The sequence below is a fragment of the Mizuhopecten yessoensis genome, unplaced genomic scaffold (assembly GCF_002113885.1).
Source record: "Mizuhopecten yessoensis strain PY_sf001 unplaced genomic scaffold, ASM211388v2 scaffold2137, whole genome shotgun sequence".
Classification (NCBI taxonomy): domain Eukaryota; kingdom Metazoa; phylum Mollusca; class Bivalvia; order Pectinida; family Pectinidae; genus Mizuhopecten; species Mizuhopecten yessoensis.
This window is the reverse complement of record NW_018404396.1, coordinates 798,091-814,778: the sequence shown is the minus strand read 5'-3', so window position 1 is coordinate 814,778 and position 16,688 is coordinate 798,091. Positions and strand designations below refer to the sequence as shown.

At 36.1% G+C, this 16,688-nt stretch overlaps 1 protein-coding gene across 10 annotated transcripts in view; it reads right to left on the bottom strand.

Annotated features, from left to right (window-relative positions):
* The window catches only part of LOC110445263 (1-phosphatidylinositol 4,5-bisphosphate phosphodiesterase beta-1-like), a 98,897-nt gene that overhangs the window by 60,544 nt on the left and 21,665 nt on the right, over positions 1-16,688 (bottom strand). For 9 of the 10 annotated variants that reach the window (XM_021489779.1, XM_021489774.1, XM_021489775.1 and 6 more), the window contains exon 2: positions 784-861. In XM_021489779.1, the coding sequence (XP_021345454.1) occupies positions 784-861 (78 nt within the window). Of the gene's footprint in view, positions 1-783; positions 862-16,688 lie in introns of those variants that run through there. The other variant, XM_021489783.1, reaches the window with a different exon arrangement.

Here is a 16,688-nt window from a genome sequence, read left to right as displayed (position 1 = left end):
TCCCTCCAACTTGAGAAAATATATTCAATTCAAAATTGTTTTTAGGAATAGCATTTTGAGCTATATTGCTTGTCAAAGAAGCTGTAGATCTAAGTCAATTGTAGGCCTGAAGCATCAGGTATGTGTCCTATTCCCACGATACCATATTCAACTAAGTGGCTTTTTGTTTTATAAATTGTAATCAGTAAATCATGACCAGATATAACACTAAGGTTTGGTAACCTTTTTTTAGGCCTTTCTCATGATTTTTGTAACGTCGTAGGATGGAATGTTTAAATAAAATTACATTTGGCTTTTTTATCTGCGTTAGTCTACTGTTACCCCTTAATGTATGTATATATTGCATGTTTAAGGTACATTTGGTGTATTTGACATAGGTCCCACCACTGTAATCCCCTACATGTATGTACCTCTGTATAGTGTAGTGTTACATCTGATGTTCTATTGTCAAAACAAACCAGTCTTCAAATTGATAACAAGATTAAATGCATTTTCTTAAATGTACAATGTCAGTTGTTTTTTCCAGTATGAGTGTGTCGTGTCTGCTCCTTCACTTATTGTCAAAATATATTGGTACTTGTAATAAATACATATAACAGCTAAAATAAACACAAGGATGACTTCGTCATTACATGTAACATTTTATATAAAGATTGTTTCCGATTATAACAAAAAAAGTTCATAAGCCACCAAAGAATATTCTCAGGAGATGTATTTACAGATTATGTCTACAGGAAGTGTAAACACAGGTAAGTACATGGGGATAAGTGTTCCCTAGAATACCTTGTTCTGGTCTTTCCAATACAGGATGTATCCCTTGGGATCCACCTTGAGGGTGACCGGCGTTCCAATCGTAGAGCTCTGAAAAATACAAATATAACAGTTTATTAAAATATTTAAATCTAATCGTAGAGCTCTGAAAAAAACAAATACAACAGTTCATCCAAATATTTAAATCTAAATGATTGCAAGATTCAATCAAAGGTTGTTCTAGAGTGTAACATGCTTTCATCCCTTCTGCCTTTGCAGTATAAATTGTCTAAAGAAATAGGAATGGGCAATCCTTCCTGCCAATGTGTTAGAAACCGTCTTAAAAGGAATAGGTCCTCCCTTCTGTCAATACAGTAAAAAATGTCTTCAAAAGAACAGGTCAGCTCCTCTTCTGCCAATTCAGTTAAATCCGTCTTTAATTAGGAGAAACAGATCATCCCTTTTATTAATTCAACAGAAAATGTCTTGGGTCATCCATTCTGTCACAACATATACAAGAAAGTACCTTTCTAGATAGATCATTCTTTCTTCAAATCAACTGCCAATAAAAAGTGGTCTCTCAGAATGGATCGTCTTTATTCACAGATTCAATTTGCTTTAAATTAAATCAATATGTTAAAGTGGTCTTTCTAAAGAGGTATACAGAAAGGAAATGGTGTATGCCCCGATTCGGCAGCCATAAAAAGCAGAAACAAGACTATTTAATTTGCTATAGTGGAACATCTTAAAAGTCCAGTTTACTTGAAACCAGAGGCTTACATGTAGGAACTAACTTTCAAAATAGTGGAAAAGTTTCCTAAAGAACAATGTTCTATTCCTGAAGCCATTGTGTTTGAACTTAAGACTTTCTGTTGTTCATATCAGAATAATACACCTAGAACCAAAACAACACTTCAAAATAACTGTTTCTTATTAATTCCATGAACAGCTAGCAAAACTGAATTCTCCTACATCTCATGTTTGGTGTTATATCATTTTTTATTTTTATTTAACTACCATTTTCATCAATTTTGGAACTGAATGTATTTTTATTTCTGATAATCTAATACAGTCCTTGAATCTTTGACATATATAGATGCATGTGCAGTGTGTAGTCTCCCGAGATGGCTTCAACTCCAATACACTAAGAGAGACACAGGTCTTGGTATTCTAAACATATATACAAAGTTTATTCTGTGATCTCAATTGCAGACATATTCAAAGCCTCAGGTCCCTTAGACTCACAATTTATAACGTTATTAAGATTTTTTTCATGCTCCAATGAAATTCCTTTGTTCTGGCATTAAATGAGACTAAAATTGATAGGAGTGTTGCCTGTCCCAGCCATACCCCACGCTCCATGTATACCCCACAGTGTGCCATTCAGGAGCATGCCAATACTTCCTGCTTATATAACCTTAAAGGACGTGAAAACAGACAGAAGGTGGTTTGTTCATTGTAAATGTGTTTCTATGGCATCCTGTTTTAAACGATGGAAACCTCTTCACATTGAGATCTGTATTTTCCTCAGGGCTGTATTTATAATTCAACTAAAAACTTATTACTCTAAAATGCAACAATTGAAGCAATACATATGTTTTGAATGCCGGCTGTTTTATGAATCCCCTGGGTGCTGCTAGTTTAGGAAGGAGTTGTTAGTTAAGCTTTGGATGTAGAACAGCCAGCCCTCACAGCTACTACTGGATCCAGCTGATATATATAGTACACAGCACATCAATACTACTCCATACAGCACACGGGTCTCCTGCCTATTGTCACAACTTAAACCCCAAATAAACTTTTATACACTCGTCATGTCAGTAACTTGTATCTTTCTAGTCATGTCAGTTACTTGTATTCATTCTAGTCATGTCAGTAACTTGTATTCTTTCTAGTCATGTCAGTAACTTGTATTCTTTCTAGTCATGTCAGTAACTTGTATTCTTTCTAGTCATGTCAGTAACTTGTATTCTTTCTAGTCATGTCAGTAACTTGTATTCTTTCTAGTCATGTCAGTAACTTGTATTCTTTCTAGTCATGTCAGTAACTTGTATTCTTTCTAGTCATGTCAGTAACTTGTATTCTTTCTAGTCATGTCAGTAACTTGTATTCTTTCTAGTCATGTCAGTAACTTGTATTCTTTCTAGTCATGTCAGTAACTTGTATTCTTTCTAGTCATGTCAGTAACTTGTATTCTTTCTAGTCATGTCAGTAACTTGTATTCTTTCTAGTCATGTCAGTAACTTGTATTCTTTCTAGTCATGTCAGTAACTTGTATTCTTTCTAGTCATGTCAGTAACTTGTATTCTTTCTAGTCATGTCAGTAACTTGTATTCTTTCTAGTCATGTCAGTAACTTGTATTCTTTCTAGTCATGTCAGTAACTTGTATTCTTTCTAGTCATGTCAGTAACTTGTATTCTTTCTAGTCATGTCAGTAACTTGTATTCTTTCTAGTCATGTCAGTAACTTGTATTCTTTCTAGTCATGTCAGTAACTTGTATTCTTTCTAGTCATGTCAGTAACTTGTATTCTTTCTAGTCATGTCAGTAACTTGTATTCTTTCTAGTCATGTCAGTAACTTGTATTCTTTCTAGTCATGTCAGTAACTTGTATTCTTTCTAGTCATGTCAGTAACTTGTATTCTTTCTAGTCATGTCAGTAACTTGTATTCTTTCTAGTCATGTCAGTAACTTGTATTCTTTCTAGTCATGTCAGTAACTTGTATTCTTTCTAGTCATGTCAGTAACTTGTATTCTTTCTAGTCATGTCAGTAACTTGTATTCTTTCTAGTCATGTCAGTAACTTGTATTCTTTCTAGTCATGTCAGTAACTTGTATTCTTTCTAGTCATGTCAGTAACTTGTATTCTTTCTAGTCATGTCAGTAACTTGTATTCTTTCTAGTCATGTCAGTAACTTGTATTCTTTCTAGTCATGTCAGTAACTTGTATTCTTTCTAGTCATGTCAGTAACTTGTATTCTTTCTAGTCATGTCAGTAACTTGTATTCTTTCTAGTCATGTCAGTAACTTGTATTCTTTCTAGTCATGTCAGTAACTTGTATTCTTTCTAGTCATGTCAGTAACTTGTATTCTTTCTAGTCATGTCAGTAACTTGTATTCTTTCTAGTCATGTCAGTAACTTGTATTCTTTCTAGTCATGTCAGTAACTTGTATTCTTTCTAGTCATGTCAGTAACTTGTATTCTTTCTAGTCATGTCAGTAACTTGTATTCTTTCTAGTCATGTCAGTAACTTGTATTCTTTCTAGTCATGTCAGTAACTTGTATTCTTTCTAGTCATGTCAGTAACTTGTATTCTTTCTAGTCATGTCAGTAACTTGTATTCTTTCTAGTCATGTCAGTAACTTGTATTCTTTCTAGTCATGTCAGTAACTTGTATTCTTTCTAGTCATGTCAGTAACTTGTATTCTTTCTAGTCATGTCAGTAACTTGTATTCTTTCTAGTTATGTCAGTAACTTGTATTCTTTCTGGTCATGTCAGTAACTTTGTATTCTTTCAAGTCATGTCAGTAACTTGTATTCATTCTAGTCATGTCAGTAACTTGTATTCTTTCTAGTTATGTCAGTAACTTGTATTCTTTCAAGTCATGTCAGTACCTTGTATTCTTTCTTTTCTTTCTTATATTCTTTCAGTCAAATTCACTATAGGGTAAGACTTTCACAATACCCTATGACCTTGGACTCGTTTAAATAAATCAGTATGCTTATTCTAAACCAGTCAAGGTCACGACACCATATAAGACCTTGGATTCAACTGAATAAACTTATATGATAACACTATACCAGTCAATAACAATACCATTTACCTTAGATTTTAATAAATGTGCATGGTTATTCTCTACCATTCAAAGTTGCAATAACATAAGGCATGACACAATTAAATTGGTCCATATAATTATTCTATACCAGTCAAAGTCACAATACCCTATGACCTTTAACTCATTTGAATAAATCTTTATGATTATTCTATACCAGTAAGTTGTGCTATCATTTGACCTTCATGTAATGGATTTGACTTTGAACACAATTGATGTTGCCATGCCAATGACAATTTAATTGATGGCTTATGAGGATTTATGGTTAAAAGAGGAGACATAAGAAATCAATTGAAGAGAAAGCTCTTTGAAAATAGAATGTTAGAACAGCTTTTGGTTAAAATGCAGAGTCAAGAAAATATAAAAAGCTGGATAGGGAATATGGATCCTTTGCATATTTTGCATATAATATAACGCCAGAAAGGAACAAGAGTTATTAAGGCACAGATCTGTGCCAATAGCAGCTCGAGATAAGACACACACCAGCAATTCCCAAGTTATGCAATGGACACACACAGTAAATGACACTGGGTATTATGGACACAATTTTCTCAATAGAATGGTCACAATATTGCTTTTAGAAACAAATATCCAAGTTTACAATGCTCAATCATATGGACTCTTATGTCCAAGCCTAACATGATTATAGAGACAGATATCCTAGTATTAATCAGTGTTCATGTTCACAAACATCCAAGTACATAATGATCCTGGACACAAAAAGATCTATATATGTATAAACAATCATGGACGAAACATTAAATCTGTTCGTGTGTCATTTTGGTTTCTAATCATTGGAATGTTTCTGTGTTGTTTTGTTTGTGACCAGTGGAGTGTTGCTGTGTTGTTTGTGACAAGTGGAGTGTATCTGTGTTGTTTTGTTTGTGACCAGGAGTGTATCTGTGTTGTTTTTTTTGTGACCAGTGGAGTGTTCCTGTGTTGTTTGTGACAAGTGGAGTGGATCTGTGTTGTTTTGTTTGTGACCAGCGGAATGTTTCTGTGTTGTTTTGTTTGTGACCAGTGGAGGGTATCTGTGTTGTTTTGATTGTGACCAGTGGAGTGTTCCTATGTTGTTTTGTTTGTGACCAGTGGAGGGTATCTGTGTTGTTTTGATTGTGACCAGTGGAGTGTATCTGTGTTGTTTTGATTGTGACCAGTGGAGTGTTCCTATGTTGTTTTGTTTGTGACCAGTGGAGTGTCTCTGTGTTGTTTTGCTTGTGACCAGTGGAGTGTATATGTATTGTTTTGTTTGTGACCAGTGGAGTGTTCCTGCGTTGTTTGTTTGTGACCAGTGGAGTGTATCCGTGTTGTTTTGTTTGTGACCAGTGGAGTGTATATGTATTGTTTTGTTTGTGACCAGTGGAGTGTTTCTGTATTGTTTTGTTTGTGACCAGTGGAGTGTATATGTATTGTTTTGTTTGTGACCAGTGGAGTGTATCCATGTTGTTTTGATTGTGACCAGTGGAGTGTTCCTGTGTTGTTTAGTTTGTGACCAGCGGAGTGTTCCAGTGTTGTTTTGTTTGTGACCAGCGGAGTGTATCTGTGTTGTTTTGTTTGTGACCACTGGAGTGTATCCACGTTGTTTGGTTTGTGACCAGTGGAGTGTATCTGTGTTGTTTCGGTTGTGACCAGCGGAATGTTCCTGTGTTTTTTTGTTTGTGACCAGTGGAGTGTTCCTGCGTTGTTTGTTTGTGACCAGTGGAGTGTATGTGTTGTTTTGTTTGTGACCAGCGAAATGTTCCTGCATTGTTTTGTTTGTGACCAGTGGAGTGTTTCTGTGTTGTTTTGTTTGTGACCAGTGGAGTGTTCCTGTGTTGTTTGTTTGTGACCAGTGGAGTGTATCCGTGTTGTTTTGTTTGTGACCAGCGGAATGTTCCTGTGTTGTTTTGTTTGTGACCAGTAGAGTGCATCTGTGTTGTTTTGATTGTGACCGGTGGAGTGTATCTAAGTTGTTTTGTTTGTGACCAGTGGAGTGTTCCTGTATTGTTTTGTTTGTGACCAGCGGAATGTTCCTGTGTTGTTTTGTTTGTGACCAGTGGAGTGTATCCATGTTGTTTTGATTGTGACCAGTGGAGTGTATCTGTGTTGTTTTGTTTGTGACCAGCGGAATGTTTCTGTGTTGTTTTGTTTGTGACCAGTGGAGTGTTCCTGTGTTGTTTTGTTTGTGACCAGTGGAATGTTCCAGTGTTGTTTTGTTTGTGACCAGCGGAATGTTTCTGTGTTGTTTTGTTTGTGACCAGTGGAGTGTATCTGTGTTGTTTCGTTTGTGACCAGCGGAATGTTCCTGTGTTTTTTTGTTTTTGACCAGTGGAGTGTATCTGTGTTGTTTTGTTTATAACCAGTGGAGTGTATCTGTTGTTGTTTTGTTTATGACAAGTGGAGTGTTCCTGTGTTGTTTTGATTGTGACCAGTGGAGTGTATCTGTGTTGTTTTGATTGTGACCAGCGGAATGTTCCTGTATTGTTTTGTTTGTGACCAGTGGAATGATCTGTGTTGTTTTGTTTGTGACCAGTGGAATGATCTGTGTTGTTTTGTTTATGACCAGTGGAGTGTTCCTGTGTTGTTTTGATTGTGACCAGTGGAGTGTATCTGTGTTGTTTAGTTTGTGACCAGTGGAGTGTATCTGTGTTGTTCAGTTTGTGACCAGCGGAATGTTCCAGTGTTGTTTTGTTTGTGACCAGTGGAGTGTTCCTATGTTTTTTTGTTTGTGACCAGGGGAGTGTATCTGTGTTGTTTTGATTGTGACCAGTGGAGTGTTCCTGTGTTGTTTTGATTGTGACCAGTGGTGTGTATCTGTGTTGTTTTGATTGTGACCAGCTGAATGTTCCTGTATTGTTTTGTTTGTGACCAGTGGAGCGTACCTGTGTTGTTTTGTTTGTGAGCAGTCGAGTGTATGTGTTGTTTTGTTTGAGACCAGTGGAGTGTATCTGTGTTTTTAAGTTTGTGACCAGTGGAGTGTTCCTGTCTCCCAGTGGAGTGTATCTGTGTTGTTTTGTTTGTGACCAGTGGAGTGTACCTGTGTTGTTTTGTTTGTGACCAGTGGAGTGTTCCTGTCTCCTATGTCATACTCTCAGTTTACAAGAAATTATCTATGTAAACTAGAACACTGACAGGTCAGTAAGGGCCCCGTCTTGTGGCAATATATCCCCCATAATCATCAAGAAGCAATCTGCCCATATAGTTGAGCTTGACGTTTGACATTTGGACTTCAAAAAGAATCGCAAGGAAGCAAAATATACATTTTACATGTACTATGATGTGAGTCTTGTTTCCTTCCACCTCCATATTTGCTGGGCTGACAGAAATGTAAATATCGGTGCAATATTCATTTGTTAGCTTTGATTTGGTTTATTTCACCTTAATACCTACTCCATCAACAGCCAGGGTCAAAGTCAGAGATCCACTTTGTCTTTGACCTTTGTACCCAAATGACCTTGACCATTAACCCAGTGACCCTGATGTTTGGTCAGTTGACTTATTCTTTAATTCCAACCAACTTTGCTTCATAATATCATAACAAAATGTTCATCAGTGAAAAATACCATACTTGACCTTGAACCTTTGGACCCCAAAACCTGGACCTAAGGTCAGTTGACTCTGTGTTAAGTTCTTAACAAGTTTGCTACATAATAACATAAAAAAGAGTTCATCAGTAAAAAGATAGAATAATTGACCTTGACATTGACCATGTGACCTTGACCTTAAGTCAGTTGACTCCTTTTTAAATTCGGACCAACTTTGCTTCATAATGTCATAACAAAATGTTCATCAGTGAAAAGATACAAAATTTGACCTTGACCTTTGACCCAGTGACCTTGTCCTTTGGTCAAATGACTCCTTGTTTAATTCCCACAACCATTGCTTCAAAGTGTCAAAATGAAGTATTCACCAGCAAAAAAAAACTAAATTTTATCTTGACCTTTGACCAAGTGACCTTGACCTTAAGTCAGTTGACTTCACCAGTACAGATGTGGTATGTGTTGTGTGACCAGTAGAGATGTGTTGTGTGACCAGTGGAGATGTGGTGTGTGACCAGTAGAGATGTTGTACATGTTGTGTGACCAGTAGAGATGTGGTACGTGGTGTGTGACAAGTAGAGATGTGTTGTGTGATGTATGACAAGTAGAGATGTGGTGTGTGACCAGTAGAGATGTGGTATGTGACCAGTAGAGATGTGGTGTGTGACCAGTAGAGATATGGTACGTGGTGTGTGACCAGTAGAGATGTGGTACATGGTGTGTGACCAGTAGAGATGTGGTATGTGACCAGTGGAGATGTGGTGTGTGACCAGTAGAGATGTGGTACATGGTGTGTGACCAGTAGAGATGTGGTATGTGTTGTGTGACCAGTAGAGATGTGTTGTGTGGTGTGTGACCAGTGGAGTCGTTGTTTGGTGTGTTCCAGTCTGATCCATACACTCCTGGCTGTATTCAGTGAGTGTAATGGGCCATACATCAGGACCAGTGCCAGTGACAGCCAGATAACTAGCTCAGGCTTATTGCTGATGCCATCACAGGTCTACCCAGGACTTTGCTTCAGACACCACACAAAATGTCTACACTATTCACTCTCTGTGACCACTAGCTATATATAGTCTGGTGGTTTGAGACAGCTTCCTAAGCAACTACCAATCTAGAAATGAACTCTCAGGAACAACATCAACAAAAACCCTTCAAAAATAATTCAACAAAAAAGTTAACTCTTTCAAAAAACTATTCATGACCATCCTGATAAGGGCCTTTAATTGCACTATAAATAAGATTTGGTTATATTGTAGTCGTGACCTTGAGCAAAAGTATTAATATTTAAAACTTTGAATGCATTGCATGAAGCAGCTAACAAAATGTCAGCTCTGGACACAATGGTCATAACAACAGTCATATGTTTGGCAGCTCAATCTGGACCCAATGGTCATAACAACACAGCTCTGGACCCTATGGTCATAACAACACAGCTCTGGACCCAATGGTCATAACAACACAGCTCTGGACCCAATGGTCATAACAACACAGCTCTGGACCCAATGGTCATAACGACACAGCTCTGGACCCAATGTCATAATAACCACAGTCGTATGTTTGGCAGCTGCCATCAACATAAAACTTCCTTGAATGCAAAATCTTCAATACACTGTAACACTTATATATAAACATTGCTTCCCTCCTCCTTCATTTGAATTCACTCTTGAAAAAGATGGAACATTTGCATATGGATCCAAGACAGAATAATTATTTAAGCTTTCAATTGGTAGACAAATTTTACACCAGGTGATTTTCTTTGAAATAACTAAGAGCAGAAATGTGATGATTTACAGAAGAACATGCATTTCTGTAACTATGGATACAGTTGTTTTCATTTTTTAACAGCGTTCCCAATTAGTTATGTGTAACTATCCATGATCCAGTTACAATAGATACCATTTCCAGTAGCTATAGCTATAGTTCCTAGTAACTATGTTTATAGTCTCCAGTTACTATAGATACCATCTCCAGTAGATATAGCTATAGTTCCTAGTAACTATGTCTATAGTCTCCAGTTACTATAGATACCATCTCCAGTAGATATAGCTATAGTTCCTAGTAACTATGTCTATAGTCTCCAGTTACTATAGATACCATCTCCAGTAGATATAGCTATAGTTCCTAGTAACTATGTCTATAGTCTCCAGTTACTATAGATACCATCTCCAGTAGCTATAGCTATAGTTCCTAGTAACTATGTTTATAGTCTCCAGTAACTATGAATACAGTTTCCAGTAGCTATGGCTATAGTTCCTAGTTATTATGTGTATAGTCTCCAGTAGCTATGAATACAATCTCCAGTAGCTATGGCTATAGTTCCTAGTTATTATGTGTATAGTCTCCAGTAACTTTGGTTACAATCTCCAGTCGCTATGTCAATAGTTCCTAGTAACTATGTGTAGTCTCCAGTAGCTATGGCTATAGGTCGTAGTAATTATGTGTATAGTCTCCAGTAGCTATGTCTATAGTCTCCAGTAGCTATGTCTATAGTTTCTAGTAATTATGTGTATAGTCTCCAGTAACTATGAATACAATCTCCAGTAGCTATGGCTATAGTTTCTAGTAATTATGTCTATAGTCTCCAGTAGCTATGTCTATAGTTTCTAGTAATTATGTGTATAGTCTCCAGTAACTATGAATACAATCTCCAGTAGCTATGGCTATAGTTTCTAGTAATTATGTGTATAGTCTCCAGTAGCTATGTCTATAGTTTCTAGTAATTATGTGTATAGTCTCCAGTAACTATGAATACAATCTCCAGTAGCTATGGCTATAGTTCCTAGTTACTATGTTTATAGTCTCCAGTAACAATGAATACAATCTCCAGTATACGTAGCTATGGCTATAGTTCCTAGTTACTATGTTTATAGTCTCCAGTAACTATGAATACAGTTTCCAGTAGCTATGGCTATAGTTCCTAGTTACTATGTTTATAGTATCCAGTAACAATGAATACAATCTCCAGTATACGTAGCTATGGCTATAGTTCCTAGTTACTATGTTTATAGTCTCCAGTAACTATGAATACAGTTTCCAGTAGCTATGGCTATAGTTCCTAGTTACTATGTATATAGTCTCCAGTAACAATGAATACAATCTCCAGTATACGTAGCTATGGCTATAGTTCCTAGTTACTATGTTTATAGTCTCCAGTAACTATGAATACAGTTTCCAGTAGCTATGGCTATAGTTCCTAGTTATTACGTATATAGTCTCCAGTAACAATGAATACAATCTCCAGTATACGTAGCTATGGCTATAGTTCCTAGTTACTATGTTTATAGTCTCCAGTAACTATGAATACAGTCTCCAGTAGCTATGGCTATAGTTCCTAGTTATTACGTATATAGTCTCCAGTAGCTATGAATACAATCTTCAGTAGCTTTGGCTATAGTTCCTAGTTATTATGTGTATAGTCTCCAGTAACTATGAATACAGTTTCCAGTAGCTATGGCTATAGTTCCTAGTAAATATGTATATAGTCTCCAGTAACTATGGCAATAGTTCCTAGTAATTATGTGTATAGTCTACAGTAGATATGGCTATAGTTCCTAGTAACTATGGTTACAATCTCCAGTAGCTTTGGCTATAGTTCCTAGTAACTATGTGTAGTCTCCAGTAGCTATGGCTATAGTTCCTAATAATTATGTGTATAGTCTACCGTAGCTATGACTATAGTTCCTAGTTATTATGTGTATAGTCTCCAGTAGCTATGAATACAATCTCCAGTAGCTATGGCTGTAAGTTCCTAGTTATTATGTGTATAGTCTCCAGTAGCTATGGATATTATCTGTAATAACAATGAATATAATCCCCAGTAATCATGTATGAAAACCCCCTGTAGCTGTGGATATAGTCCCCAGTAAATAAATACATCTATACTCCTCTACCTCAATTGTCTGTCTATATCTTTACACAGTAACACTTTATGCAGTGATGCTCTGTCTGGTTCTCCACTAGATAATCAATCAATTATCTTAGCTTGACACATAATCAAAGTGATGAGCTCCAATTCAACATCAACCCAACACTGAGGACCTATGATTATAATAGTGCCGACAGAATTAGTGCTAAACACTCTATTTTAAGTAAGAACATGTTATTTATGAGGTCTCTATATATGTAAGCACTTATAAACAGAGGTGTTCTATATGTATCACATTAGCCATATTCAGTAGCCTTTATCCTATAAGTATTCCATACTTTTTATGTTTAACATTTTCCCTACCCATATTATAACGAAACATTGTTTATATATTGTGTGACCTTGAATTTTATTCAAGGCCAAGCAATTTAACAAAGTTTATAGAATGCCATCTCACCAAGCTACATGACACACATTTTAACCCAGTTGACAATGAAAGTATGTCAATTTCATTCATTTGAAAACACTTAATGACCCTCAATCTCAGCAAATCACAGAACAAATACAATGATTCTAGGAAAAATGATCCTGTAGAAATAGTAATCTCAAATAATTATTAAATTTGATCCCTTCGACAATGGAAAGTTAATTTATTTGAAGAAACTTGATAGCTATCTACTGCAATAAGCTACAAGACAAATATTTATTTCTTGAGTTTTGGCTGTTGTGGACAGTTTCATCTGTACCACTTTGTAGACAGGGTTGTAACTTGTTGACATAGTTGTCTGTTGTAGAAAGGTTGTTTTGGACAGGTTTATCTGTGTTTTTCTAGTAGACAGGTTATTTAGGACAGGTTTATCTGTATTTCTGTAATAGACAGGTCGTTTTGGACAGGTTTATCTGTATTTCTATAGTAGACAGACTGTTTTGGACAGGTTTATCTGTATTTCTGTAGTAGACAGACTGTTTTGGACAGGTTTATCTGTATTTCTGTAGTAGACAGGTTGTTTTTGACAGGTTTATCTATATTTCTGTAGTAGACAGGTTGTTTTTGACAGGTTTATCTATATTTCTGTAGTAGACAGGTTGTTTTGGACAGGTTTATCTATATTTCTGTAGTAGACAGGTTGTTTTGGACAGGTTTATCTATGTTTCTATAGTAGACAGACTGTTTTGGACAGGTTTATCTGTATTTCTGTAGTAGACCGGTTGTTTTGGACAGGTTTATCTATATTTCTGTAGTAGACAGACTGTTTTGAACAGGTTTATCTGTATTTCTGTAGTAGACAGGTCGTTTTGGACAGGTTTATCTGTATTTCTATAGTAGACAGACTGTTTTGGACAGGTTTATCTGTATTTCTGTAGTAGACAGACTGTTTTGGACAGGTTTATCTGTATTTCTATAGTAGACAGACTGTTTTGGACAGGTTTATCTGTATTTCTATAGTAGACAGACTGTTTTGGACAGGTTTATCTGTATTTCTATAGTAGACAGACTGTTTTGGACAGGTTTATCTGTATTTCTATAGTAGACAGACTGTTTTGGACAGGTTTATCTGTATTTCTATAGTAGACAGACTGTTTTGGACAGGTTTATCTGTATTTCTATAGTAGACAGACTGTTTTGGACAGGTTTATCTGTATTTCTATAGTAGACAGACTGTTTTGGACAGGTTTATCTGTATTTCTATAGTAGACAGACTGTTTTGGACAGGTTTATCTGTATTTCTATAGTAGACAGACTGTTTTGGACAGGTTTATCTGTATTTCTATAGTAGACAGACTGTTTTGGACAGGTTTATCTGTATTTCTATAGTAGACAGACTGTTTTGGACAGGTTTATCTGTATTTCTATAGTAGACAGACTGTTTTGGACAGGTTTATCTGTATTTCTGTAGTAGACAGACTGTTTTGGACAGGTTTATCTGTATTTCTATAGTAGACAGACTGTTTTGGACAGGTTTATCTGTATTTCTATAGTAGACAGACTGTTTTGGACAGGTTTATCTGTATTTCTATAGTAGACAGACTGTTTTGGACAGGTTTATCTGTATTTCTATAGTAGACAGACTGTTTTGGACAGGTTTATCTGTATTTCTATAGTAGACAGGTTGTTTTGGACAGGTTTATCTGTATTTCTATAGTAGACAGACTGTTTTGGACAGGTTTATCTGTATTTCTGTAGTAGACCGGTTGTTTTGGACAGGTTTATCTGTGTTTTTCTAGTAGACATGTTATTTAGGACAGGTTTATCTGTATTTCTTTAGTAGACAGACTGTTTTGGACAGGTTTATCTGTATTTCTATAGTAGACAGGTCGTTTTGGACAGGTTTATCTGTATTTCTATAGTAGACAGACTGTTTTGGACAGGTTTATCTGTATTTCTGTAGTAGACCGGTTGTTTTGGACAGGTTTATCTGTGTTTTTCTAGTAGACATGTTATTTAGGACAGGTTTATCTGTATTTCTTTAGTAGACAGACTGTTTTGGACAGGTTTATCTGTATTTCTATAGTAGACAGGTCGTTTTTGACAGGTTTATCTGTATTTCTATAGTAGACTGTTTTTGACAGGTTTATCTGTGTTTTTCTAGTAGACAGGTTATTTAGGACAGGTTTATCTGTATTTCTGTAGTAGACAGACTGTTTTGGACAGGTTTATCTGTATTTCTGTAGTAGACAGACCGTTTTGGACAGGTTTATCTGTATTTCTATAGTAGACAGACTGTTTTGGACAGGTTTATCTGTATTTCTGTAGTAGACAGGTTGTTTTTGACAGGTTTATCTGTATTTCTATAGTGGACATATTGTTTTTGGACAGGTTTATCTGTGTATCTGTAGTAGACAGGTTGTTTTGGACAGGTTTATCTGTATTTTTGTAGTAGACATGTTGTTTTTGACAGGTTTATCTATATTTCTGTAGTAGACAGGTTGTTTTGGACAGGTTTATCTGTGTTTCTGAAGTAGGCAGGTTGTTTTGGACAGGTTTATCTGTATGTCTGTAGTAGACAGGTCATTTTAGACAGGTTTATCTGGGGTTTTTTGTAGTAGACAGGTTGTTTTGAACAAGATTTTTCTTAGTCTTGAGCGTATATGACAGAACAGTCCATGGTAAGAAAGGGCTGTAAGATATGTCTTTCCTACAACATGTGCAGGATGTCACAATAGGGGTGTAACAATACATTGAGCCATGATACGGTACGTATTGCATTACACCACTCACGATACAACACATGATACGATACATCTTTAATTCTTAATTAATAATATTAAAACATTATAAAAGGCAAAGCAATGTCTTGACTTCAATGTTTTGTATCACTATCAAGTGCAACAGGAACTTAAATGCCCATGGTTGGGTCCAAACAGTAACCTTAAAACCAAACTTGGCCCACATGCCGGACCAATAAAATGCCGGCGGTGGTTGTATGCAAATTTTTTCTGCATCCGTCATTTATACAAACACACAAGTGACAACAACCGATGACTTAATTAACTGCTCTCTCGCACGAAAGAGTTCCATAATAGATATAGCGGCAACCCATTCACATTCAAAGTTCTGCCGACAAGAATGCGACACACAGGTGCATTATTCATAGTTAAATTAAAATGCTGCAATGTGGCTTTAAAAGCAGGTTAATTAATGACTGTATCGTTTACAACATATACATATAGTTACTGGTGTATTGTTGCACCTCTATGTCACAATGGAACAACAACATGACATCACGAAAAAAGGAACATTCTGATGCAGAGATGCAGAAATTGTGATGCCTTTTTCGTAGTTTCTTAGCAAATTCTGGTGATTAGAAAGATCTATGAAAGAAAAATACTCTATCATGCCAAGGGGTATATGAAAGATTCTGATAATCTGTATGTCTGGTTGTATACAAGTTTACCTGTATGTCTGTTTTAGATTGTAAAGTTACAGAGTTTTAACTGATAAGGAGGACATCAGAACTGAGTATATGAAAAGACAATGATTGTGAAGCTTCTTAGGTAGGACAAGCCCTGTATGTTTGAGGATATCACTCCCACTGTCATAGGACATTATCAGACAAGCTAACACTCCGTCAATAAACACAGATAATCTTATCTCTGATATAAATACGTAATCTTCCCTAAATAAATATGTCTTGATATATGTGTATATAAAATTACAATCACTTTTAAATGCAATTAGGTTTCATTCATGCAAACATATAAAAGTGCCAGCATGTTTATTTTTAAGTCATATATCTAAATACAAATCTGCAATGAAAGTAGAAATAGTTTGTATGGGTTTTATTGTCTCGGGGATGTAAGAACACCCAATATGTACAAAAACTAGAACACTGACAGGTCAGTAAGGGCCCCGTCTTGTGGCAATATATATCCCCCATAATCACCAAGAAGCAATCTGCCCATATAGCTGAGCTTGGCGTTTGATATTTGAACTTCCAAAAGAATCGCAAGAAAGCAAAATATACATTTTACATGTACTATGACGTGAGTCTTGTTTCCTTCCACCTCCATATTTGCCTGGCTAACAGAAATGTAAATACCGGTGCAATACTCATTTGTTAGCTTTGATTTGTTTTATTTCACCTTATATACCTCCTCCATCAAGAGCCAGGGTCAAAGTCAGAGATCCACTTTGTCTTTGACCTTTGGACCCAAATGACCTTAACCATTAAACCAATGACCCTGATCTTTGGTCAGTTGACTTATTCTTTAATTCC